Below are 26582 nucleotides of genomic sequence, written 5' to 3' on the forward strand. Positions count from 1 at the left end.
GAGATCGGGATAGCCTTGGGTCGATTGGGGCAGTGGGCCGTATGGGNTCGATCGGGGCAGTGGGCTGTATGGGCGGTAGCTCAATTGGTACTAGGACTCTTGATATCAATGTACTTATCCTACAGGTCATGGGATCGAGTCCTGGGGAGGCGAAAGAAACCCCTTGGTAGGGAGGGGGAGATCCTATGAGTAACCCGTACGACGCCTATGGAAAGCCCGTGAGGGAAAAGGCCCCTTTGAGGGAGCCCAAGATCGGGATAGCCTTGGGTCGATCGGGGCAGTGGGCTGTATGGGCGGTAGCTCAATTGGTACTAGGACTCTTGATATCAATGTACTTATCCTACAGGTCAAGGGATCGAGTCCTGGGGAGGCGAAAGAAACCCCTTGGTAGGGAGGGGGAGATCCTATGAGTAACCCGTACGACGCCTATGGAAAGCCCGTGAGGGAAAAGGCCGTATGGGCGGTCCACTGAGCCTGTAAAGGGTCGTTACACATATATACAACGTAGTTGTGATTGTGGCTTACATCTTCATCTGATTTTACGTTCAGTAATGAGTTCAACACCTTCTATGAGTCGAGGATATGCTTCCCATCCAATTTTCTTATAAATTGGCAAACAGAGTCTTTTAACGTCAGATTCCCAAGATGAAATTATATATATATTTACTTATCTAAACAGATATGCGTTACTACAGTAGGATCTTTGTAAGGCTGATTCCACCGTCCATATTGATATTTATCATGTTGAAATCGCCACCATAGTTTAAGAAGTTCATTTTGAACGTACCCACTAGAATGCGTATCAAGAACCTCTAGAAAATTATCCAAAGGCTCTTTACTCATACCATTCTTAATGAATAAAATTTTATCTTCTCTATTCATTGATGTCGTTCCAACATTTTTGCATTTCCCCTTACAAGTTCACCTTGCACATTTATGACATCCACCTATATGTTTAGCTCTTCGCTTTTTGACATATGTACTTTTACCAAATCCTGGCATATGTCTTATTATTATTTCACTTGCTTCTCCAACCAATCGGACTTTTGCTTCAATTATCAAACGTATATCATTCGATATGCCATATGACATCATCAACCTTAGTCGCTCACATCTAGCTTTATAAAATTTTTTCAACGCATTATCAGGTTAACAGGCAAAATATAAATTCGAGAGTTGTCTTCTAGTTTTGAGTTTTTTAAGCATTTGCGCTTAAATCCAAGTTTTGCAAAATTTAAACTCTTGGAATTGAATTTTTAAGCTTAACGCTTAGAATTCGAAATTAGAAAGTTTGCATATTATCTTGATAGCGTTCTAAACATTTCAACTTCGTGTGGCTTTAAAATTTGTAGTGCTACTTATTTAAAGCCGTAGTCGTTGTATCTTGAGAAACGAATTGCCAACAACCATGAGAACCGAGGTGGGGCAATATTGTTTCAAAAAAAAAGACTCAAACTTTTGCCTCGACTGTTTTCTCGTAGCCTTTTGATTCATCCATTTCTATCCCGAGATTTCTCAAAAAAAATAAAAGAATACCTACCAACAAAAATTCCACCGATTGACATTAAGTCAATTACCTTCCAACACGCTATGGACTAGAAAAATCGAACATAAAATCCATGATCAATCCCAATAAAGAATCATACGTCCCAATTATGAACTTTAATCTCGACAAGATCACTAAAAGAAATCCGTTTCCAGAAAATAAAACAGTTGATCAAATCGTAATAAAAAGCAACAAAAAATTGATTTTCCAAAGAAAGGTACCTTACATCCAAGCACTTCGTAAAATGATACTGCAAAGCCAATCCTCCAAGCAAATCTGACGGGAGAGAAACAGAGGTTTTGGAGAGAGGAAGGAAGCGGGGGCTTAGCCCGGTTGGGGACAGTGAAAGTGGAGATGAGAAATAGAAAGAAAAATTAAGGAAGTTTGATTGGAGAAGAAACTCGCCAGTTCTGACTCATATCAGCTAAAACCTTTTGAATAAATTTGTAGTACCACGTGTAATTATTTCGTTATCACCAATTTTCAATAATGGTTTTTCTATTTTTTATTTAATAATTACTTGTATTTTTTATACGTTCTTGAAAGTTTGGTTTCAAGGAGACAAAAGGATCTATACTATAATAATTTATAATTTTAATTATTTGTATAAGTTGTTGGAGGGATTTCTTCAAAAACACATCATCTACAACATGAAGAAGATAGATTATTTTTTGTCCTAAAGACGAATTTGTCTCTCACACGGTGTCCATAAGATATGACAATCGTTTCTTAATATACAACGACTTTCAACTTGTGATACTACAAATCACGAATTTTATAACTAGAAATTGATAGAAACTCTCTTTTGAGAAAAAAATATGAAAAATAAGTTTAATATAAATTCAAATATTGTTCTTTTTGTTTTATCGTCTCAAAGTTGATATTATTTTGTTAGTCAAAAATGTGGATTGATGTTTAAGTGTCATCTTTGGGCATTTAGTGGTAGCCTTGGTTGTAACATAAAGCCCCTTTTGTGAATTGCAAGATCCACTCGACCAACTTTTATTTTACTTTTGCTTAAAATTTTTTAATTTTAGAGCAAAAATTGAAATTGCGATTAAAAAAACAATGCCTAAACATTTTGAAAATATCAAAAAACCGAGATTTTTTTATATTTTCGTGAACAAATAATTTTTTTTTTTTTAAAAAAAAAAGAAGAAGCAGAATTCTTAAGGCAAAAGTGGGCCCTTTCATCCTATGATGTAAGCAACCAAACTATATTATGAAGATTGCTCTAATTCCAGCAATACTACAAAAATGTGACATATTTCAAGCATATCTCTGTGTACTTTGTTTGATACCTAAAACCATTATTAGATTTGTCAAATATTTATTATTTTATGCTCACAACCTTCTAGAAATCATTTTTTGTGAAACAATAATATATTTTCTTACAATCATCAAGTCTGAAAAATAAGATACTCGGTATTTTTTTAACCTAGCTTGTTTTTCCATTTTTTTTTAAAAATAACACTTGATTGTTTGATATAGCTTTTTGAATTAACAAGAACTTATGAGTTAAAGGTGTTAACATAGTTTCTATTTTATTAAAGGTTTCAATTACGAAAAGAACAAAAAGTCAAAACATTTATTGAATAAATCTTGTAGAAGAAATTGTTACAAAGATTGATATACGTCAAAAATATACTAGAATTTGATTCTTTATTGCTATAATCTTGTCCAGAATTTTTATTTTTTTTAATCGCAATTGCATACATCTCTACTAATTTTCATAATATAAATACAGATATATTCTTATGAGTCGGGTCGAATATATGTTTCACAAAATTGATGGTTTCGTAATAGTTTTGCGGATGTTTTGGTAGCGGAAATATGAATTCACAAGTTATGTATCATGGAAAAGGTGCTTTTTAGGATACCACAAAGAAACACTTGGGAATAATACCAAACAAAGTCATTGATGAAACCGAAGACGGATACAACTCCACCTTTGCTATTCTTGTTAGCTTTTTGGTTGTTGAACAATCAATTCATTCAAACCACCGAGAATCCAAATCCAGCACAGATTTGAAAGAAACGCCTCCATTTCTTCCATTTGAAGCGACTCATACAAGGATACAGAGAAATGGGAAGAACAAGCGAGATCATGAGAAGATCAGTCTTCACTTTCTTGAAAGATTTTCAGTATTTTACTTCGTTTCCTTCGCTCATCGCGTTCCCTTATGCTGTATCGATTCTCATATCGCAGTCACTCGTCTCTTCGTCGAATCTTTTGCCGTTAGTCCATGGCCGAATGAGGTCTCTTTTTCTTGCTGCAGGATTCCCTCCATCATCAGAGCTATTTGCAGTTCTCAACCTTAAACTCTCTGAAACCATTTTTACATTCCTTCTAGTCCTACCCTTTTCCCTTTCTTTCCTCCTCCTTGCCAAAGCATATGTAATTCGAGCTCTCGACTACCGTAGATTTGAAAAAGCATATCCATTTTCTTCTTGGGTTTCAGTTTTCAACACCCTTTGCGTCACGCAACTTTGGAACTCATTAGTCATGCTATCTGCAAATGCGACTTGCTTCTGTATTCTTTTAATATCTTTCAATATTTCCAATGTATTAGGCCTTTCTTCCAGGGGATCCCTGTTTCTTCTGTCTGCAACAGGAGCCATCATTTACTCCATTATTCTTGCTAATTCCTACATCACATGTAACCTGGCGTTGGTGTTATCAGGAATGGAAAAACAAGGAGGATTTGCCTCGATTGTGAAGGCATTTTTTCTGATAAGAGGCAGGACCGTAACTGCATTGTCATTAGCTGTGTCTCTCAATTTGGCGTTGGCTGCCATTGAAGCATTGTTTCAGTACCGTGTAACAAAGGCTTATCATAATTTTATGGGGCTCACTCCATCCATTGTTCTCGAGGGAATGCTCGTTGCGTATTTGTACAGCATACTTCTTGTTCTAGATGCAATCAATGGCTGTGTCTTCGCGGAATGCTGTATAAATTATCCACCGGAAAGACTGCCAGTCGCTTACATCGCTAAAAACTTCTCAAGCGCTTCTTTGAAATTTTTGGCTGGTGACCAAGATCAGGGTGCGGATCCAACGGGAAGGAGGAAGGACAATCGACACCCTCAAATGGATATGTATTCTAATTTCTTTCGTAATTGACAAAATAAAACTCATCACAACCAGAATTTTTTCAGTTCTTTGTAAATTACTGCAGAGTTGAATACCATTACTTGCATCGCACTTCCGTCTATCTTTTTCTAGCACTGATCATCATGGGTCCATGAACTCATACGCGACAAGTACTTATTTTATGCAAGAATTCTTCTCAGAAAAAAATTCATACTCAGTAAGCTGGTAAAGGAGATATTACACTGTTTTTATCATTATATACATTAGGGGTGGGAGACACTGGAACCCACAATCTCCCGTAAATAAGAATTGGCTTCTGGCCATTTTAGACAGCTTTGACAGATGAAAGTTGAGAAAATCACCTCAGAGACAAGTTCATGAAATTTGATCTTTCAAGAATTTCTTTAAATAATTTTTAAAAAAGGCAAACAGCATAGTGAAAGAATCCATATAATCTCTGCTCATCGGTTTTTCCTACAAATCTGTCCCAGATGGTTTTCGCATTCAAGTCACACTAGAAACATGGGCATGTAAAAAAGGAATCACATAACCAAAGAACCTATTACCTACTAGCCATCCAATTTGCACCATTCTGAGTGATTTGATTTCCACGATGAGTTAGGCATGAAAGAGCCTATTTTCTACATTCAGTGTCATGTCTTATTTTTATACAACAAACACCGACCAGCAAAAATAAGGTGGAAACATGTAGGATTCTACTTTGTTTAAGAAAAAACTTTGAATTTCTTTATTTGAGGTCGAGAGACGTTACAAGTTACAACAATCAGCATTCGTGTAACAGAGGGTTAGTGCCCTATACACTGTAGGCAGACACGTGTATCCAACAAGCACGGCCGTTCCTATTCGAAGGCAAAAGTTCCTATTCGAAGGCAAAAGAATCGTTCAACTCGAGCTTATTTTTTTTCGACTCATAATTTTTTAAAAAAAATTTATTATATAATAGTGTAAATTGATCTAATATAAATTTAATATTTTTGCATCTTTTTCTCCTTTCTATCACAAAAATTTATTTTTCACGTGCCAAGTAAATTTTTTTTTTTTTATAATTTCTTGACCTCTCGACAAATTTTATAAAAAATTTATTATTTCTAGGTTCATGTGATAATTTTTTCCCGCTAAAAATTTATTTTTTTCGATGCCAATATAAACAAAAAAAATTTATTTCATAAATTTATTATATAGTAGTGTAATTAGACCAATATAGATACCTATTCTGTGACTCTCAGGGGTTTTGTAGTGAATTAATTGAAAAAAATATATGAATATTTCTCAATAGCACACATTGTTTATAAATTCATGTTGGTTATTCTTGATCATGTTACAGTAGTAAGTGTAAAACGAAGTTTCTCAAAGTTAAATTTATTCAAAAAATTTCTCTCCAACCAATATGTCATAAAAAAATATTGAATGAATTGATTATAATATCCAATGGAAAAAAATTACTGGACAATTTGATTAGTATTTTTAGTTCTAAAACATTAAAAGAGATTGTATTTTAGTTATCATTTTGTAAATTGATTATCACTCAATTACATACANCTTTCATATTGTCTTTAAGATAGTGATTTAATTAAAAAAATTGTTATGATTCTAAAAGAATATGAATGTACGTTATGTTTTAATTTAAGAGTCTAAAAGTTAAGCTCAAGAGTAAAAGTTGTTAAGAGCGTCCTGCCCACAACGTGATGAGACAAGTGGGGGCACAAAAATGATCAGACTTACCAGGACCCAACCCAGTTGAGAAAGTAGTTTAAAGGTAGATTGAAGGGTAAGGTAAATGACTCCTGTTGACAGAAGTCCAAGCTCAAATAATAATAGTAAATGCAGCCCCCGAAACAGAGGGTATAGGAGCTGCCAGTGGAATGAAAATATATGCACACGAAAAGGGCTACTTCTCAGTCGTCTTGACAGAATTCAGTTCATGTAAGGCCAGGCAGCACTTGTCTTACTCACTTTTTCATCTCATAGAGCCAAAATATTTCAGGATCAAACGGTTATGGCTGCTCAATGTAGCACAATCTGAGGGCTAACAGCCTTTATACAAATCACGACTAACCCCCATCACAAATACCAAAACAACCAACTCTTTCACACTTTTTTCGAGCTCTTTATTAACCAACTCTCACACTTTTTTCGAGCTCTTTATTAAATGGTCATCTTACATAGACACTACATCAGAGACCAATCCAATCTAGGATCACTTTATAAGATGATGAAACTGCAGAATTTGGGAGAATTGGACAGAAACTGAAGACAATTGAATCACATCACTTCCCATGCTTAAACTATGCATGGTGGAAGAGAATATAAAGGGAATTAGAAGTTAGAACACATCCTCACAAAAAAGTAAGAAAATATAAATTAAAATTATTCTTGTTTAAACAGAACAGGGAAAGAGAAATCATAAAGATTTGCTAAGAATAACAACTACTGCTACAAAAAAATATGAAAATAGATCCGGACCATTATTCAATCAAATATTTCAGTAGAAACCCATCCAATTTAGGGTTCACATTATGATATTGAATCGGCCTTTTTTCCATATAGCTATCTTCAATGAGGAACAAATGAAAAAAGTAGCGACAATGAACCAAATGCTTATCATTGAAGGAGCAAATAGAAATATAATAAGAATACCGAGACGACGATTATCAAATTCCTCGACATCAAGTCACCCAACATATGCTAGTTTATGTCATGCCAAATGCAATAAGAATACTGAGCTAAAAAACAATAAGCTCACAATCTTTCAGGTCACTGAAAGTTGGATGATCTTTCAAGAACTAATTTCTAAAAAATCAATGTCCAGGCAACTAAATCCAAGTACATGTTCAACTATTATGAAAGAATATGAGTTGGAAGATATTGAGCCTATTATTGTTGTCCATTTTCACAAGAATTTAAGGTTTTACTGGTGTAAGGAGCCTTCACCATACGGCAGCTTGCAGGCAGCCAATCGATCTTTGGACTTGTATGTGCCGAGGACTTCTGCAACAGTTCGGCAACGACATTGATTTCCTGGCCGAATAACATCTCCATAGATTGCCATTTCGATAATATCAAGCTCCTTATCTGCAAAAGCATAAGACTGTATGACTGTCGCAAAAATATANTCCAGTGCATGACTAAAAAAGTTCTCATATTCATTCTGACAAGCCACCAAGAAGTCCAAGTTACGACATTTTTTCTGCTTTACATATGACAATTAGCAGTTTAGCATTTGATTGAGGGTTCAGGACATGCTTAAACACAAAACCCAACCTTCCGTCACACCATCTAAATCCAATAAAGCCTGAATTGGTCTTATGCAAGTCTCAAGAACTTGAAACTTATTATTAAGAGAGAGCAAACTAGACATAAAACATGACAAAATACATTAAACAATGAAAGCAATAGCAAGCAAAGATGTGCATGCCTGTAAACTTGACATCACAAGAGTAGCCTTTCAATTGGGCATTATCAACCTCTTCCTTATCTGATTTGAATCTGTTAACCCTTGTTTGCAGAATCTGGCAATTCTCTGCCACTGACTCACCACCTGCACACCACAACGCCACCGCATCTAAGCTCCTATTTCAATGACCCAAAATTGAGCATATATTTTGAGTCGGTTCGAACCAATAAATTTAGATGGGGAGTCCCGAAATTAGACAACAGATGGGAAGGGTGATTTGATGATGTATTTTGGAGATAAATCTTATATTCTAGAAACAGTGCATGCTACATATATATTTTTTCCAACATGGGCGATCATTGATAGTAGGAACCACCATTGTACCATTGGGTCCCAGGAAAAGCCTAAGATTTAGTAAATGATGGAGCAACTTACATTTATAAAAAAACTAATAATCATGAAATCTGAAATTTTTTCATAAAAAAGATTTCTTGCTGGCCTCTGCTGGCTCCACCCCTAAACCATCCTCGAGGCAACACCAGAAACACAGAAGGCAGAAAATAATGGATAAAACCCCTTTAGTTCCACTAGAACTCTCAAAATCTTTCAAGTTCATCTCTGGAACAAGCTCAAAGAACCATTATATATCCCACAACATGAATTTCCAAAAAAAAAAAAAACACAAAAAAAAAAAAAACACAAAAAAAAAGAAGAAAAAAAATTATTTCACCTCAACTTCCAAAGCAGTCATATCACCACTGATCTGAATCAAGTGTGATTATCACGCTTTTAAAAGCTAAGTACACTGATTGAACACCCCCCCCCCCACACACACACACACAAAAGCCCACATGACTAAATTAATGATCAGAAACAAGTATGGAAGAATGGAAATTTTTCAGATTTAAAAATCAAAATACACTAACAAGTTTTCAAAAACCACTGGTCTGCCCTCGTAGAAAAATAACAATAAAACAGAAGGAACCTTTGGAATAGGGAATGATATGGTCATACTCAAAGCAGAGGCAACCCTGACAGTTGCAGAAGCGCTTGCAGACTATATTTCCGGCGGCATCTTTTCGCCACCGGTCAGGGTGGCGCCCCGGAACCATTTCAGCTTTCGCCCAGCACCTATTCTTCGCTATTGAGTCGAAAAATCTTGGCCTTTCCTCCTCCCTCTTGCGTGGTGATGATGAGCCAGACCTGGAGCTCATATTTTTCACTCCTCTGGTTGACGAAGGACAAATACATCGAGGCATTGGGATTTTTTTAATGAAATAACATAAATAAAAAAAAAATCAATCGACCAGTCTCCTTGTTTTTATTTTTTATTTTTTGTTAAATTTACATATTTTAATTCAATAATTCTATTTGAAAGTTTTAAATAAAAAACCATGCATTTGAAATAGTATAATTAATTAGATTATAAAACAAGAGTAATATTATATGTACAACCAAATTTGTACAACAATTCTTATCACACAAAAAATTCAATACAAAAATTCCATTTATCAACATCTCATGATAAATTTAATACAAAATCTCACGATAAAATAACAAAATCTCACGATTTAATGGTTGTAAATATCGCTATACGATATTTTGGTTGTATATTTAACATTATTCATAAAACAATATGAATAATAATCTCCAAGTTTTTTTTTAAAAATAATAATAATAATATGCAGTTTCAGACATGGATATAGATATATATGTTAATACATAGAATCCAATCGTTTTTCGGGTCAAAATTCTTCGACTCTAATCGCATCACGAGCCATTTCATATGCATCTTTCGGCCTAGATTTCTTCACCCCGGCTGTGAACCAAACTTTATCAGACTTGTAGTTTTCGACATGGACACTAGTCACTTTAACCCACACCAACACCTTAGTCTTCAATCCTTCGATCCCGGAGAGCTTTCCCCTCGACAATGTACCTTTTACACGAGTTGAATATCTAACAATGGAAGAATCCTTGAAGCACACCTCGCATGGAGAGGGCAAGTAGACAATGAGCTTGGATTTTGGCTCGTCGTATTCATAACACGTTATGTTATGGGGAAACAGACCTTGAGGGAGATTGTTTTCTCGCAGGAGATCGGGCAAGGACTTCGTTGGTTTTCCTGCAGCATCCATGAAACGACAGAATCCAGGTTAGGGAATAACTTGAAACACATTTTTTGCAACATCCTGACTTGATATTTGACTCGTATCACCTAACAGAACAACACATGGTAAACATCAAATCTCTGTAGCAAAGTATATATTATCCAGTGTAGCATAAGATTTTCAACAAACAATTACTTTAACTCTTTGTAAAATCATTTCACATGCGTTGGCATAAAAAGTAGTTCCCATATCTTTTGACTGCTTCAATCTGCCTTCAACACCACATTCCTTCGGAAATATAAACTCATCTATATTATATAAGTGACGTGAATCGGCAATGTGGCAGTAGCCAGTAAGTCCTAAGACATACTTCGGAAATTTCTTAAATTTATCAGCTGCTTACCTTTGAGCTTGTTGAATACCCATTTAGCCTTCTCCTCGACTGTACTTGAAAATGTCTGCATCAGACCAAATTAGAGTCAAGAGACGAAACTTAGTACATAGCATCTTCGAGCTGATGCCAAATGAAGTCAAAGCTAAGGATATAAAAAATTTTCGAAGAGAATGTTATCTGACTCAATTTAGCAGAACAAACGGAAGAAATATAGATTATCCTCGACAAAATCTATAAGTGCCGAGTGATACAATCGAGCTAAGAGAGTAAAACACATCCAAATATTAATTGGAAGTTGATATGCATGACAATGTCTTATTCAATTGGCCATCTAATCAAATTTGCAGGGAAGTTTTGATTCTTTTACAGAACTTGAATTGAATGAGAGCGATGAATAGACATACTGTCAAGTTAACCATGCTAATTGATACCGTGTTATTCTAGCCACCGGTGACGTTCCCATGTTTTAAGTTATAGATCGAGAAAAGAAGATTTCATTAGAAACTGGAAGACCAGAAAACATCGACAAAAAAACTACAATGAAGATTCATCCGCCTTTCCTTTCGCGTCTCTTCGTATAAATTAGTCACCTTTGCTTTCATTTATTTATCATCCAGTCATTTATATTTCATTCCATCCTGAGTCCTGATAATAATTTCCTCCTCATTCAATACACCATTCATACTATAACATTCAACAACATTCTCTTACAGGACTACTTTGGCACATAAACTGTGGGTTCCAAAACATAATCCACAAACTCCTGAATTAAAATTTCTACAAAATTCACGATTTCTAAAACCGACATCCTACCACTGTGTTACCTTGTCAATTCGCAATCTCTGATTTATGTTGCAACGCTAGAAACATTTGCAGTAAGCTGTTTATATTCAACATATGTCATACAAAACTAGTCATATTTTGACGCATCCAACCATGTCTTCTCCAGAAAAATAAAGAAAACAAATAATATACCCTGACCTCAAAGCACTGACCAAACCATAAACATCTTAAAGGAGCAAGCCAAGCATTAACTAAACATTCCCTCTTCATTAACTCATCACTAAGATTTCACCTCATACAACGCAAGAAACATGCCATTTTGAGGGTGGATCATGAAATTCAAAGGATGGCGAATTGTGTGATTAAGATCCGCGAATCTCGCATTCTTTTGAAAAATATCTTTATAATTTGATAATTTATTTGAAAAAACCAAGAAACTTTTTTTAAAAAAACACACAATTTTCCAAGTCTTAAACTTCCACCAAGAATCATCAAAAAGATCTCAATCTGACAATTCAGTAATCAAACACATAAAATTAAGCATCCATCACAAACAGAGAACATTTTCAATTAAATTCAAACCAAGCGCATACGTACTCACAAACAAACCAAAATGCAGTCCAATCTGAAACTCAATTCAAAAAAGAAATAAAGGGTAATAAACACAAGAGGGTATACAGAGATGTCTTGGGAGATGTAGGAGATCTCTTCTTTTGCTTTCTTTGAAACCCAAAATGTACTTGCTTTCAGGCTCCCCACTTTTATCAAAGCTTTCTCCATTTTCCGCCTTTTCTTCTTCTTTTTGATCTTTGTTGTTCAAATCAAAATGGGATCTTTCAAACCAATAACATGGGATTTTATCGAATCCCGTGTGTGTAGATTCTCTCGATCTCTTTCTCCTGCACTTCTTTGTGTGTGACTCATAAAAGTTGGTGTCACAGCTAATCTGAGCTTTGCCACTGGCTACTGAAAATAACGGCGCTCCTAAACAAGACAAGGACTTTTTCCAAAACTAGTACTGATTATTATTTTTTTTTATCAGTGTCGGTGGAAATTTGTATAAAGAAATTAAGAATTCCATTTTGAAAGTCCTTAATTGCGGAAAAATAATAAAATAAAAATTAAACAATTCCTGTGACACGTTCCAGGCAGCGTCGGACGTATTTGTTGTATTGTAACTACTTAGAACATGCATTTAATTTATTTATTTTCTCAAAAGAATACAAAATAATATTTTAAATCATAGAACAATGAAATATTTTTACAAACTTATAACACTCCTTAATCCCATATATTTAAGATTTTTTATGTTTTCACACATATTAAGAAAGTTATTTGGAAAATAAATTTTTAAAAAAATCATTTTATCCTTATTTAATAAATTTTTTAATAGAATAAAAAATTTAGTGAAAATACTTAATGTATTGAATGATGTGACAGATTAATAAAAGATAAAATACTACCAAATATGAAAATTAAACTATATATTTAAAACTTTATATTTAGGCAAGAGGTAGTAGCACTTAATCTTTGGATGAAGTCGAGTTTTATCGTTTGAACATTGAATAATAAATAAGGTGATAGATTCATAACGTAACGTGTGGTCTGAGGCCCATATCAGAAAACAAAACTTAGGTACATTTTAACTTTTTTTTAAAAAAAATTGTAAATTTTAACCAAATTGACTGATTATATATATTTTTTAAAAAAAGACATCGTCATACGAGTTATTTCACGATAAAATTATTACTTTTCATGATAAATATAGATTAGATTAACTAATCTCATAAATATAAATTCGTGAGACCGTCTCACAAGCTATCTAACTCATATATTTTTTTATGCGCCCATCCAACCAAAAGTTAAAATAAACAACAAAAAGGAGATACAATTGAAGATACAACGTGTACTTTTATAAATAGTTAATTAATTTCACGAGTTTCGGATTCCTTGACGATTCATACAAGAAAAAGTTAGTAATATTAATATTTTTATATATTTCCAAGTTCATGGATTCTTGCATTGTAACAAGTTGTTGCACTTCGATCATTACAATAATCTAACATTAAATTTCATAGAATAAAAGTGTTGACATGTTTGGTACGCACAAATCATTCCTTGCATCTTTCCCACCACCATAACTCATTTTCTTTGCTTTCTCCCATCGGTTTTGATCAACTCCATCGCTTCAAGTAAGTTTTATTTCATTTCTGCCAGCATATATGTTTGTAATACAACATTTAACTATTTTTTTTCCAGATATATCTTGAATAAAAATTTAATATCATGCTGTGAGATTAATTAAATTGTGATTACATTTTTTTCTTCCAGAATTAGATATTTGAAGATGGGAGAAATTGACACAAAACCAATAGAGTCAGTTCAATCTGCAGTCTCTTTCTTTGACCACTCAAATGAGCAGAGGCAAATTAGTCCTAAAAGGGAGGAAGTAAGTTTTGATTTGATGGAGTTAAGATTTAGTTGAATAATAGCTTGGAAAATTAGAAACTATACTAAATCCAACGATCCCAATATGTTTGGGGTTGTGGGATTGATTTTTTTTCCTGTAGAAGGAATCACAGATTGATAATGAACTCGATATCCTAGCGAAAGAGCTCGCGAATGTCAAAGTTCAACTCGAGGTCAAGGACTCGACCTACAAGCAAACTCTTCTGAAGCTAGATCACCATCAGAAAATGTCCGACGAGCTTTCGAAGTTGCTGAAGAATTCGGATCATCAAAAGAACTTCTACATCAACGAATTTCAAGAAGCGAATGCTCGTATCAACGAGCTCGAATCATCAATGAACATGATGGTGAATAAGTTATCAGAATCCGAGAAGCTTCAAGAACAGATTACGGTTCTTGATACCGAATTGGCATCGACACAAGGCCAACTAGTTAACATGGAGAGAGACTTTTCTTCTTTAAGACAGGAAAAAGATTATTTTGTTGCAGAATCTGAGGTACTGAGAACTGATTTAAATGAGGAGAAGAGGAAAACAGGAGAGCTAACAAGAGAAGTTTCACAGCTAAACGAGCAGATTCTTGGTTTGGAGATGAAAGTTGATGACGTCAAACAAGAAAAAGAAGATGCTTTATTGGAGAAAAGAGCTGACTTAGATTCAGCAGAGAAAGCCTTGGCTGAGGCAGAAGAGAAACTCGAAAAGGCATTGAAGGATTTAGACGTTTTTCATGATCTGGAGAACCAGCTCGTTGAAAAGTCGGCTCATGTTGAATCTTTGGAGATGGACCTCAAGCATGCAAATGAGCTTCAACGTTCCTCGGAAAATGCCGCATCTGAAGCCGTTTCTGAGCTAAATAATGTGAAGGAAACTATGGAATTGCTGGAACAAAGGAACGTGGATCAGACTGGTCACATAGATTTAATTGAGACAGAGCTTAAACAACTAACGACTGAACTTGGGAACGCAAAGGAGGAGATAAGCCGATTGGGTGAGCAAGTAGAGGATATCCAAACTAAGCTGGAGAGCTCTAAAGAAAAAGAGAATGATGCAGAGGCGAAGACAGCGATGTTAAATTTTGAACTTCATAAAGCGAGATCTAAACTGGCTGCATCAGAGGCTGCTGAGGCGAGGGCGCAGAGCGAAAAATCTGCACTATTTAATGCGCTTCAAGAGATGGGGTTAGAGATCGAAGAAACCAAGAAAGAAAATCGAGTCTTAAGAGAAGAAGTGAAAACGGCAAAGCAAAGTGAAAACAGCAGTGCCCTTGTGGAAGAGATTAAGGATCCAGAAGCCAAGAGAGACGAGGAATGTCGGATGCTGATCAGAATCGATGATGTTCATGACAACCCTTTAGTGGAAACATCGAATCAAAGTGCAGGAGAGTTGGAAAACGTAAGGAAAGAGTTGGAAATTGCGATTTCAAAGGTAGGGGAGTTTCGGAACCGAGCAGAGCAAGCCATTACCAGAGCTGAGGCAGCTGAGAGAGCGAAGGCGACATTGGAGTTACAGATGAAGAAGATAAAAGAGCACAAGGAAAGGCGTAAGGCAGCCTTATCAGCCCTCCGTGAAGAATCGGTTTCAAGAGAGTTCAGCAGCAGCAACAGAAGCAGCACAAATTATGATCATTCTGCCAAGAATTATCAACCTCTTGGTAAGGTTCTTAACATGAAATTTTAGTGTCAAAGATTCTAGACATCACGAGAATAAGAAACCCGAAATCGGGAATCTTTCTCTTTTTATCATGTTGAATGTTTAAATAGATACAAATATAGTAATAAGAGCATGCAACAGAACACGACACTATCACCATTTATGTAGGTAAAAATACAGTGGGATAAATATAGAAGGATTGTAATTTCATTAATATAAAAAACGATTTAATAGTATGTTTATTTATTTCAAACATAACCAAAAGAGTAGAATAGAAGCACTATGATATGCAGTATACATATTTTATATCGCATTACATGATTGAGTTAAAGAATGATTCTGCTTAATAAATTTTCACACCAGTTCCTAGTGGAAACAAAAAAATACATAAAAAAATTATAATGATAACATCAAGAGAGCACCATAATTAAAGAAAGACCTTACTTTGAAACAGTAGCGGATATTAAACTCCATTGAACTGAAGTTTTTCTTTTCAAGACGTGTTTTAATTCTTTTACCTTCATCCCTATAATATATATTTGCCAACTCTCCAATTGCAGTCCCGAGCATATGATAATAAAGTTGATTAGGCTTCATTTTTCCAAAGAAAACTTTTGGTAATTTTTTTTTCGAGAAAATACCAAAAAGAAAATTAGGACTTTCCCCAGTTTTCTTCAAATAAAAAGATAACATTATCTAGAGACAATATGAACTGGGAAGCTCAAGTAAGAAAGTTATTATACTATGCCTGCTCAGAGATTGTTGAAGCTCTAACTGGTCATCTGGTACAAAGACAATGAGATTTTTTGCATCTACTTCTGCACGTTTCCTCGAGGTAATCATGCGATCTTCACTGGTGGTCAACTGCACCATAATTTTTCAGACGGTGAACAGATTTCCAGATATTTCATAGCTCATCAAAAAAGACATAATACCATCACACTAGAGAAACTAGGTCGCAATAAAGGAAAATGTATGAGCATTTTAAAGTAGCATCCATATTTTAATTTCCAAGAACATGGACAGAAAGGTCCTTATATTGGAAATGATAAAAGAAGTTTCTAAGCCACTTTTTTGAGAGAATGCTATCGGAAGAGGAACCCCAAATCATGAAAACATTGAAACTAATACTTTGGTAAGTTCATCGTCAAAAAATTTTGATATGTTCCAAGTACTGTGAATCTAATTTCCGTAAACTTGTCTTAATATAGTACACGGCCATAGTCCCTACTTAAGGTATATCATATAGATGTGGAGTATATAATAGAACACTTCTAAGCAAGTAAGCAAGAAGTTCATTGCTGCTACTACAAAACTATGAATAGTCAATTCAAGAATCTACTCAAGCCGCAAATTGTAATGTAAACATATGCATCTGAGAATTAGAATAAAAAGGCACCGCTTGGGTTATCATGGGATAGGAAGACGAAAGAATGGATAATAAATCCAAAAAAAAAGATAACATAGCTATTTCTAAAGCCATTTTTTGTAAAACGTGAGCCAAAGGCGGGATATAGGATGTTGAATCTCTTACTTCCCAATGCCTGAGAGTATAGAGGTGAAGTAACGAAACAGAAATGTGGAAACTGACCTTTATGGCCTGACTGAGCAACCAACACCACAACCAATCTGATGTTCCTGCCGCGTATGGTTGCCCTGGCATAGAATTGGGTCGGCGGGGGAGCAAATATGTAACTGATCGTTTTGATTGCAAAAACTGAAATCATTCGTATAAAGATGATAATCAAGCGTCGTGTTCTTGAGATTTTCGAGATGGTCGCAGAAATGGAACAACTGAGCCGGATCACCGGAGATGTCATCGGCGCTAAATAGCGCGGAAACAACCGAGGGAATCCTAGTCCGATGCTTGGAAAGCCAATCCCTTTCCAGAATACCAGCTGGGTTGTCAGTGGGAGTCTTTTGCGGGGATGGTGCACAAATAACTGCGATGTTGGAGAAATCAGGCAATGCTAGCGTATTGATAGGCAGTTGCTGAGAGTGGAGGTGCGCCGTAATGTGACCGTGGAGCTCCGGGAACCCCACCACACAAGCTAATGCTACCGGCGGCGTGCGGAGCTCCTCGTGATATTCCTCCATTTAGATCAATGGGTTTGGTAGAGAGCGACACGGCCAACTGATCGGTGGCAGTGTGATTCAAGGATTCGTAGATACGTGAATATGACGATTTGGAAAATTTTGTATTGTTTTTGAAATTGTATCGGTCAAATTCGTCCTTTTGAATATTTTTTCGAATCTAAACTGGTCTGTTTCTAGTTCAGTTCTAATCTGGTCAACTGAACCAAAATGATGAGGTGATTTCAACTTGCACAGAACAAGTAGTTTCGTCATCATTTATCAGCATCTTAAACTCCGATTCAAACTTTAAGTTGTGAATATGATTTGTATATCATTGTCTTAGCTTCGTAACGCATATTGAATCGTTTCATTTGGATAACTGGGCTGATCAGGCTGACCAAAATATTGCAATTGCTCATGCCAACTCATTTTTGTTTTCATGCAATCAGTTTGGTCTTTCAACTATCAGTTTGACCTAGATAACATTTGATTTAGCCCAATTAACATGAAATACAACTTGTCCCAAATTGAGTTTTCTATTCATTCGTCTTGGTACCTGGTCATTTAGATTACTGAGGTGAGATATCATCAAAATTTTGAAGCTTGCCAGATTTTCAATTTTGCTAAATTCGAGTTTCAGCTTCCATCTTGAGTTGATAACTTCACACTTGAGTAAATATGTAAGAAACACAGTAACAAATTTTGTTATCATCAAAATAAAAAATTTTAGAATTTCTGAACCCAACAAAGATATATAGATCATGGTTTCTAGAATAAAGTGAGATAAAAATATTTTTAAAAATAAGATTTAAAATTTATTATTAATAAAATATGAAATGGAATACAGTTAGGAGAAAGAGAAGTTGAGAAGTGGTTTGCAAATTTGACTGTGGATTTGAGATAAGAGGTGGGATAATGAGAGATTTAAACAAAATAAAAAATTTACACACACACGTGCAACACACTGGCTATGAAAATTTAAAAGCTTTCAAACCTAACTAATGGTATGGCTACATGCGGGATAACATATAATAATTGTTTGAAATTAGTAATCGCTCATTTGAAAAAAAATCACCAGCAACATTTCACGTAACATTTTTTATAATATTTTGTAAAACATATTTTCTATTTGGGTCATGAAAAAAATATTATTTTTTATTTTAAATATACATATGGTTGACCGATCTCATAAATAAATATATGTGAAATTGTGTTATAAATGACCTACTTCAAGTATACAAATATCAAGTTTGTGATAAAATTTTAGCTTCCAAATTCAATTGCCATATTCATCTCCTACAACTAAAAAAAGAAAGCTTTTACATATCCAACAAAGTCGTTCAATGGCTACTCTTTGGTTATTTTATTATTTTGAAAAACCTCGTTATGTGTACTTTTTTAAAAAACAAATAGTCTATTTGGAATAACTTTCTCACGAAAGATTGAAGTACCCTTAATTTGATTCTGAATAATTACCAAAAATCTTGGTCCCATCGACTTGCTGGTGGTGTTGGGAATCTGATCTTTGGGATTCCATTTAATTGCTTTACTTCATTCTTCTTTGTTTCTGTCTTCTTCTTTTACAATAAAGACTTTCCTGCATTTCCATCAATTGAAACTTCAAAGCATATTATAATATTAATATTATAATTATAATGTAGAAATGGACAAGCTTACCTCTGACCCCACAAATTCTATTCCGTAGGCCTCACTTATGCACAAATCTCATGTATCTCTCTCGTCTAATTTTGCAGTTCTCCGTCTCTCTGCTGTCACTGCAAAGAATGTGGCCCCAGCAGATCAAAAAGCTTCATTTTCTCCCACACTCAATTGAGCCTTCTCTCATTTCATGGGCTTGTCCTTTTTTGCAACACTGAAGAATCCCGGCATCTCTCTTTCTTTCTATTAAATGTCTGCTTTACTGAAAATGTCAGCTCGTTCCAGTTCCCCATGACAATGGTTTCTTCTCTTATTTTCCCTTCACATTTGTTTTCTTGCCGGCCTAAGGCCTTGAAGTTTTTCATTTTATTTTACCTTCTTCTTCACCATACTTTGGTTCTTTTAAATCTTGCAAGGTTGTAAACGACTTGATTGCAGCTTTTTGAAGCTAGCGTTTGCGCAGAAATCTTTTGCTCTCGCATTAGGTAGTTTCTTTCTTGCAATCTTTTCAAAAAGATCTTGTCTTTTTACGGAAAATAATGGATGGGTTTTGATTTTCTCTTTGTATTTTTTCAAAAAGATGTTTTCTAAAAAAGTTTGTGCACGTATGCGAGTATATCTCGTCAGTAATTTAAAATTTGAAAATACAAGAGCTTGATATTGGTTGGTGGCGGATGATGGTTTTGACGATTTGATCCGTGAAATTTGAAGAAACTCTGATAAAATGACAGAGAAATTGATTTTTTTATGTTTGTCTTTTGTTTTTTCCATGTTGGATTCTTTGTATCTGATATATCTTTTCTTACTTCTGTGGGAATTGTAGAATATTCTTTGTCATTTCTCCTATCCCCACAATCCGTTTCTGTATGCTAAATCTTGGCCTGATTCCAAGAAATAGAACCTTATCACACGTATTTCTTGCTCTTCAAATTAATTTTAGTTATATAGCTGTCAAAAATGCCAACTTTAGCTTAAATATTGAATGTCTTATTGAGAATCTTGTTCGGTTTTTGTAATAAAAATATCAATTCTTGAAACATGGTTTTATGTAAGTTTGTTCGGCTCCCTATCGTGTTCCTTATCAAAAAAATTGTAGTTTACTTCAATTTTGGTTTGATATTTTTTTATTGAAATGTTTTACCTCCATAAATGAAAATTCTCGTGAACAGGAAATGATTGAGACTTGAGAGTGGTGTTAAAGTCGATGTATTTGTGCAGAATTGCAGATGCTTTGTTGAATTGAATTTTTCTATGCCATCATCAATGGCTGTTACTCACAAAATGGCTTTTTTTTAGCTGATTTATGACTTTTCATCACTTTTAATCTGTTTCCTGATGCTGTTTATCCGTAGGTTTTTCGACTATTCAGGTTTTTTTTTGTTTGCTGTCATAGTGACTTTTGTATAGGCTTACATTGTTCACACTGCTGAGTATGTTGCACCATTTCAATCTTATTGGCCTCTTTAGTAACTTGCGTACATTTTTTAACTATTGCAATCCATCAATTTTGCATGTATTATGTTTGGGATATGATGCAAAGTTGAAAAAGAAAGAAACATAATAGAAAACTAAGAGATGGGTGAAGTTACCCACCCGCCATGGAATTGTCTATGCAGTCTATGAGATGAAACTATGTTTTAATCAACAACGCACCACACTGATAAGAATATAGAGAATATGTGTCATTGTAAGTGATCACGAATTGGAATTCTGCAGACACAATCCCATTATAGTTCATTACGGTGATAATATTAGTGGTCATTTATTGGTCTTTGTTGCTGAATATCCAAACACATGCACATGTACATTTTGGTTAATAATCCCGGATATATATCTCCCGTTCTTCATATTACATGTGATGAGCATGTTTAAGCTCAAGTGTGGTTTACTTCCTTTGAGCTTGAGCTTATGTGAGAAGTTGTTGCTAACAAACAAGGTTTATTTTCAATAATTTAAATTGATGTTTACCTTAGTTTCAAAAAAAAAATGAACACATATTGTTTATAAAAAGAATGTCCCAAGTATTACTTCAAGGGAATCCATCCACCTGTTAGTCACAAATTTTAGTAGGTCAATTTTCATTTACTCACATGTTCATTTGTACATGTTGCAGCTATGCAGTGTACAAGCTATGTCCCTGTATATTACCATGTGAAGGATCTTAATGTATGTGTGAATGGATTTTCGTGGCACTTATTCAATGTTGATCATAATTATATGGAGTGTCGAGGCACCGATGTATTGTTGCCATCATATACTCTTGAGCAGTATTTAGGTTATGACAAAGATGTATTGAGGCAGATAATTCAAAATCATGATTCCACATTCAGATTCCAGGTATATATATACAAGCTTTCAATCTTAGAAGGGAGACTGGTATTCTTCCTTATGTTTTGGAATTGTTGTATACAGTCAGAGGCAGTCGTCTCCTCAAATAACAAGTCGGCGACTTTTACTTTATATTTTCTAAAAATTTGATTCCTGTCCCATAATTCACTAAGTTGCTCCCCTTCCATCTAAATCTTGTGTACATCCATGTTTATAAATATTATTTTACACAATGTTTATTTTAAATGGCTGTATTTGATATAAAAAAAATTATTGATAGTCAAAGTACTGCATATTCAGTCGATTCTGTTTTATTTTAGAAATCATCACAAAGTTTTAGCATATTCTTTAACCAATATTATAATTTGAGGTTTGCATCAACTTTTTCTGTTGCTCTCTTAGGTCGCGGAGCTGCATCGCTTGTATAGAAAGCAAACGGAATTGATGGACGAAATCAAGAGCCGGGGAATATTTACACAGTTGCGGTTACAGACATTGGAGTCGAATCTTATTTTGTCTCAATCCCAATCCAATAGTTGTAAGACTCTGCTGCCACATGCTACAAGTTACCTCATTGAAGATTCTTCAGATAGCAAAATGCCTACGTTATCTGCAGATGATGTTCAGAAACGACCATACTTTGTTGCTGGGAAATTTCAAGAAAGCTCGACAGTAAATTCCAGCCTTTTTCTTACAAAAACCAGTTTTAATGGAGTCAAAGCACCCCCTTTTCAAAGCAAGAGACGCGATATAAAAATTTTGGATCTTGAAATTCCAGCTTATCCGTGCCATGACAGTGGAAAGGAGCAGTTTGAAGAGGAAAGTTGCATTGCTCGTCCTGTAATCCAGGACATTCATCCTCCGAACAAAACAAGATATTTGATTGACTTGAACAAACCGGCGTTTCTTGGATCAATGACGGCAAGTTCCTCTGCTCCTTTTGAACGTTGTGGTGACAATATGGTAAATGGTAACTCGAGTTTTTCTGGAGAGGATACAAAACCTGAACCTGTGCTTTGTACAAACTATAGACTAGTAAACTACGAAGGGAGCTCCGCTGAAAAAACATCATCTTTGGATATTGATTTAAATTCTTCACCCCACAGTTGTATATCGGAAACCGATATTAATTTTGAAAGCATCGAGAATATAAATGAGGAAATTAAAGTTGAAGATTCTGACAATGCTGGAATTATATCTGTTGAGGAGATGAACTTGAAGGCTTGTGCAAGCACAGAGAATGAGATTTCTTCTTCTGTAGGAATTTCCGAGGGCATTCGAATCAAGACCCCTCTTTTTTCAAAACAATTGGAGGGAGAATCGGCCATGGAACTCCATATGATTGGAGCGGAAACTTTAATTCTGATTTCTACATTGAGGAATGGACAGTATACGAAGAATTCAAGCTCGGAGCAAGTGGGAAACTCAAATAAAACTCTATATTGGTTTGCTGATATAGTTGCTTCTGTCGATCAAGAAATAGAGATTATGACAACAGAGCAAAATCTCCAACAAGCTGGGCATAACGTTTATGTCGAGGAGGAGAAAGAAGCTGATAAAATAGTGGATTCGCCTGAAAGAGAACGCGTAAATAGAACAAGGCAGCACAAAAACTCTCGGAAACCAGGTTTACTGAAAAGAAATGCCAGCAAGAATGCTTGTGCTACACCAGGAAAATGTTGCAAATTACAACATTTGGTTGTCATTCAAGAATCACTCGACTCAAAATTGAGGCGTCAACCTCGTACTCATGATAAACAGGGATTTTTGTTGCAAAAGTGCTTGGACGGTTGGGGAAAGATAAGAAAACGTCGAGACAGTCATAGACGTCGAGCTAGTAAATTTCTAGTTATCAGCTGAGTCAGTTAACAGCCTACGTCGTAGATTCTTTATATAATAGTATATCCATTTAGCATAAAATAATAATCGGTGATACTTATAAATCATGTGATTCGAGACCAATCAATCAATTAGCTGAGTGAAGTGAGAACTTTGATAGGCTTGTTGCAGCATCTCTTCATCTTCAGGATATACATCACGAAATGTCTCTAAGTTAATCTCTGCATTTCGCACAGATGAAAGGCAAAGCTCTCTTCTCCACTTCTCTAAATGTGGGAAACCGATGTAATCTCCATACTTATCACAATACTGCATTAAAAATAACGTCAACTTCATAATCAGAATAATTAATTATATATGTTGGTTTTTTAGAAATATAGGTTTGACCTCAAAACTGGAGATATCGTGAGTGTGGTGCTTAGGAATCCCCGCAATATCCCTTGATTTATAGAACTCTTTAATTGATAGCATCATATCATCCCATGATGGCAACCTTGTTTTCCCACACAACAGTTGAGCTATCCATTTTGCTTGGGCTTCAAAGAAGGGAAACCCTATAAGCTACATCCATCACAAAAGAAGCAAAATAAATAGATAACTCGTTCTTTAACATATATATAGATATGCACATGTGTTGCACATGCAGAACGTTAAATGTTGATATGAGGAGAATAATTCTCACCTTATTCTCAGTATCTTTTATTTTTCAACCTTTAAATCGATTAACGATATCTTGATAAAGTTCATATTATATTTTTTGCATGAGTTCTTGAATATTAATATAATTGATTTATTTTAGATTTGATATACGTATAATTATATAGTGTTGCAATATTCTGTCTAAATATATATTAATGTGATCTCTAATCAAAACCATATTGTTATTATCACTGTGACACATATTTTAATGTCACAATCCTTAAAATTGTAAAAATAATATGGTTAGATTGTGAGTGTTCAAAGTAATAAAACAAAAAAATGTCAATTTTAAATTTTTTAACAACAATCATAATTTCAAATTTTTCAATGATATATTTTGAAATTATAAAGTTCTATACATAAATTGCGTCTTTGAAAAATTAGATACAAGTTCTATAAGTATTCATCAATGGAAATTTGAAAAGGGATAGGCAATAAAAACAATTGTCATATTTTTTAAAAAAATTATTTTTTCGAGAAAAAAATATTTAAAAGACATAATTTTTTTAAAAAAATCTTATAAATTATTTTAAGTAAAATAGTTGTAAGAGTAATTTGTTTTACATAAAAACGATTTTAATTTATTTTTATTCCTACTTTTCTATCATTTTGAGGTATATAAGAGTAATTGTAACACCCAAAATCAATTTAAACTCATTTTGATTATTTTGAAGTGCTGTCTTATGGCACTCAACAATTATTTGTGTTTGTCATGCATAGGATTTTACGGTTTTACCCATTCACACACACATCAGTGCATTCCTCATTATGTCCATAATTCGCTTAGTATAAAGATTTGCACGGTAGACCGCAATTATAAGAATTATGAGGCTTTACAAAATATTTAAAAATCTATATGTATTTAATTAATTTTTTTATTTATTATAATGTTCTATTTGACTGATTATATTTCACATTTTTTGTACAGGGATAATAGAATCGATTATAAAAGTTAATTTGATAAAAATTTCATAATTTTATTCGAATAAGAATAATGAAATTGGTTATAAAACTTATTTGTTAGAAATTTGCTATGATGAAGTCATAGTTTTATGAATTAGTTACTCGTTATGACAAATATTATTCGATAAAACTCTCCATAGTTAACTAAAATTATAATGACCGACTATACAAATAACATGTTTCTTCAATTTTATGTGTTTTAGTAATAATTTAAATTATTTTTGAGGTGCAATAATTGTCCTTGTTTGGTAGAACGATCGAACCATGACGATTGAGCTGCTATGCGGTTTAAAAAATATGATTTGCACATTACCACCAGAGACAACTATTGCACCTAAACAATATCTCTCTCAATGATCGCAGTCCTTACAATCAATGAGAATCAAACTCATGACCTTTAACTCTGATAACACTTTTTAGGATCGAAAATAAATTTAGATATAGGTGAATAAATTTATCTAAAAAATATTTCGATTGGGCTAACAGCACTGAAATTTTGTTATTATCGGTTGGGTTCTCAGTAAGTCAATCAGTGAGAACTATGCCGAATTAGGCTTACTGAAATTGGTTGAACAAATGGCTCATCAAGAATATCAGTCGGGGTTTGATGAATACTAGAAAGGTAGGTACGCTGCAAAGTAAATAAGCACAATGTTGTTTCTGGATGTTCGAAGATTTCAAAACTCTTAATCACTTCTTCTTCCTCACAGAAAGTTAGAACTAAAAACTTTGATAATTACACGTAATTTTAAATCACCTGCCTCGGGTTCAAAACCCAATGCTACATGTATATTCAAGATATGAAAAGGATATATATTACCTTTCCAGGGATACCAACAAATGATAGAGAAGGAGCTAGTGAAGGAGGGAATGTGTGCTCAAATAGTGGGCCAACTCTGTTATCGTCTATAGCTACAATTCCTTTGGTGTCAAGAAATGGGAATGAATATGAATACCTACAAATGTCACCACTTGATAATTTCTTATTTATCCGTATATATAATCTCAATTCTCAGTCATGGAATAAATTAAATGATTAAATAATACCAAAATGACATTATATTTCATTAATTCGAAATCATATATTTGATAAAAAAAAAAAATTGACATTATTTACGTACCCTGTGCAGTATATAATAGAGTCGGCAATTACCCACGATCCATCTTTGAATAAAACCTTCCCATCTTCATGCAATGATTCTATCTGCATTATTAAGCACATGTTTGGCATTATACGTAAATAAATCAATCAATCGGATCAAAACATTTTTAAAAAATTCCTAAAAAAATATTTTTTTGTTATTTGTTTAATATATAATAAATTAACCAAATGGGTTAATTACCATTACCTGGGGATGAAGGTTTAGAGTATTATATTTGGAGATGACTTTTGATAAACCTTGAGAAACTGCAATGGACGATTTTGCACTTAGGTGGATCTTCTTTGCCACGTCAACAAGCTCCATCGATATATCTTGCCCACTTATTGAACTCCCAACTACCACAACCACCTGTTAAATAATTATTTAATTTGACCATTAATTAACAGTATTATAT

General features: G+C 34.3%; 6 protein-coding genes across 7 annotated transcripts; 3 read left to right on the forward strand and 3 right to left on the reverse strand.

Moving 5' to 3' along the window:
* Positions 1–3632: 3632 nt before the first annotated feature.
* LOC140974632 (uncharacterized) lies at positions 3633–4670 on the forward strand. Its single transcript, XM_073438182.1, has one exon. The coding sequence runs from the start codon at positions 3633–3635 to the stop codon at positions 4668–4670; it is 1038 nt and encodes a 345-aa protein (XP_073294283.1).
* Positions 4671–7284: 2614 nt separating this feature from the next.
* LOC140972906 (uncharacterized) lies at positions 7285–9325 on the reverse strand. The gene is made up of 3 exons (XM_073435378.1): positions 9041–9325; positions 8077–8199; positions 7285–7733 (listed from the first exon to the last, which is right to left on the reverse strand). Exons 1-3 carry the CDS (start codon positions 9312–9314, stop codon positions 7570–7572), a joined length of 561 nt encoding a protein of 186 aa, XP_073291479.1. The 5' UTR covers positions 9315–9325; the 3' UTR covers positions 7285–7569.
* A 402-nt stretch (positions 9326–9727) lies between these two features.
* On the reverse strand, positions 9728–12326 carry LOC140972908 (uncharacterized protein At5g01610-like). The gene is made up of 3 exons (XM_073435379.1): positions 12022–12326; positions 10570–10624; positions 9728–10180 (listed from the first exon to the last, which is right to left on the reverse strand). Exons 1-3 carry the CDS (start codon positions 12121–12123, stop codon positions 9801–9803), a joined length of 537 nt encoding a protein of 178 aa, XP_073291480.1. The 5' UTR covers positions 12124–12326; the 3' UTR covers positions 9728–9800.
* A 1307-nt stretch (positions 12327–13633) lies between these two features.
* Positions 13634–15649, forward strand: LOC140972047 (uncharacterized). Its single transcript, XM_073434520.1, has 2 exons — positions 13634–13792; positions 13914–15649. Exons 1-2 carry the CDS (start codon positions 13691–13693, stop codon positions 15486–15488), a joined length of 1677 nt encoding a protein of 558 aa, XP_073290621.1. The 5' UTR covers positions 13634–13690; the 3' UTR covers positions 15489–15649.
* Positions 15650–19216: 3567 nt separating this feature from the next.
* LOC140972909 (uncharacterized) lies at positions 19217–23384 on the forward strand. Of its 2 annotated transcripts, XM_073435381.1 has the most exons (4): positions 19217–19496; positions 19613–19681; positions 21310–21533; positions 21927–23384. In XM_073435381.1, the coding sequence occupies exons 3-4, from the start codon at positions 21312–21314 to the stop codon at positions 23382–23384; spliced, it is 1680 nt and encodes a 559-aa protein (XP_073291482.1). In that variant the 5' UTR covers positions 19217–19496; positions 19613–19681; positions 21310–21311. The 2 variants fall into 2 exon arrangements, with proteins under 2 accessions (XP_073291482.1, XP_073291481.1); XM_073435380.1 differs by having other exon boundaries at positions 19217–19681.
* Positions 23385–23455: 71 nt separating this feature from the next.
* LOC140972910 (flavin-containing monooxygenase FMO GS-OX-like 9) lies at positions 23456–26532 on the reverse strand. The gene is made up of 5 exons (XM_073435383.1): positions 26375–26532; positions 26147–26229; positions 25846–25981; positions 23751–23924; positions 23456–23672 (listed from the first exon to the last, which is right to left on the reverse strand). The coding sequence occupies exons 1-5, from the start codon at positions 26489–26491 to the stop codon at positions 23487–23489; spliced, it is 696 nt and encodes a 231-aa protein (XP_073291484.1). The 5' UTR covers positions 26492–26532; the 3' UTR covers positions 23456–23486.
* Between the last annotated feature and the right edge of the window lie 50 nt (positions 26533–26582).

The sequence above is a fragment of the Primulina huaijiensis genome, chromosome 3 (assembly GCF_012295235.1).
Source record: "Primulina huaijiensis isolate GDHJ02 chromosome 3, ASM1229523v2, whole genome shotgun sequence".
In the NCBI taxonomy this organism is placed as follows: Eukaryota; Viridiplantae; Streptophyta; class Magnoliopsida; order Lamiales; family Gesneriaceae; genus Primulina; species Primulina huaijiensis.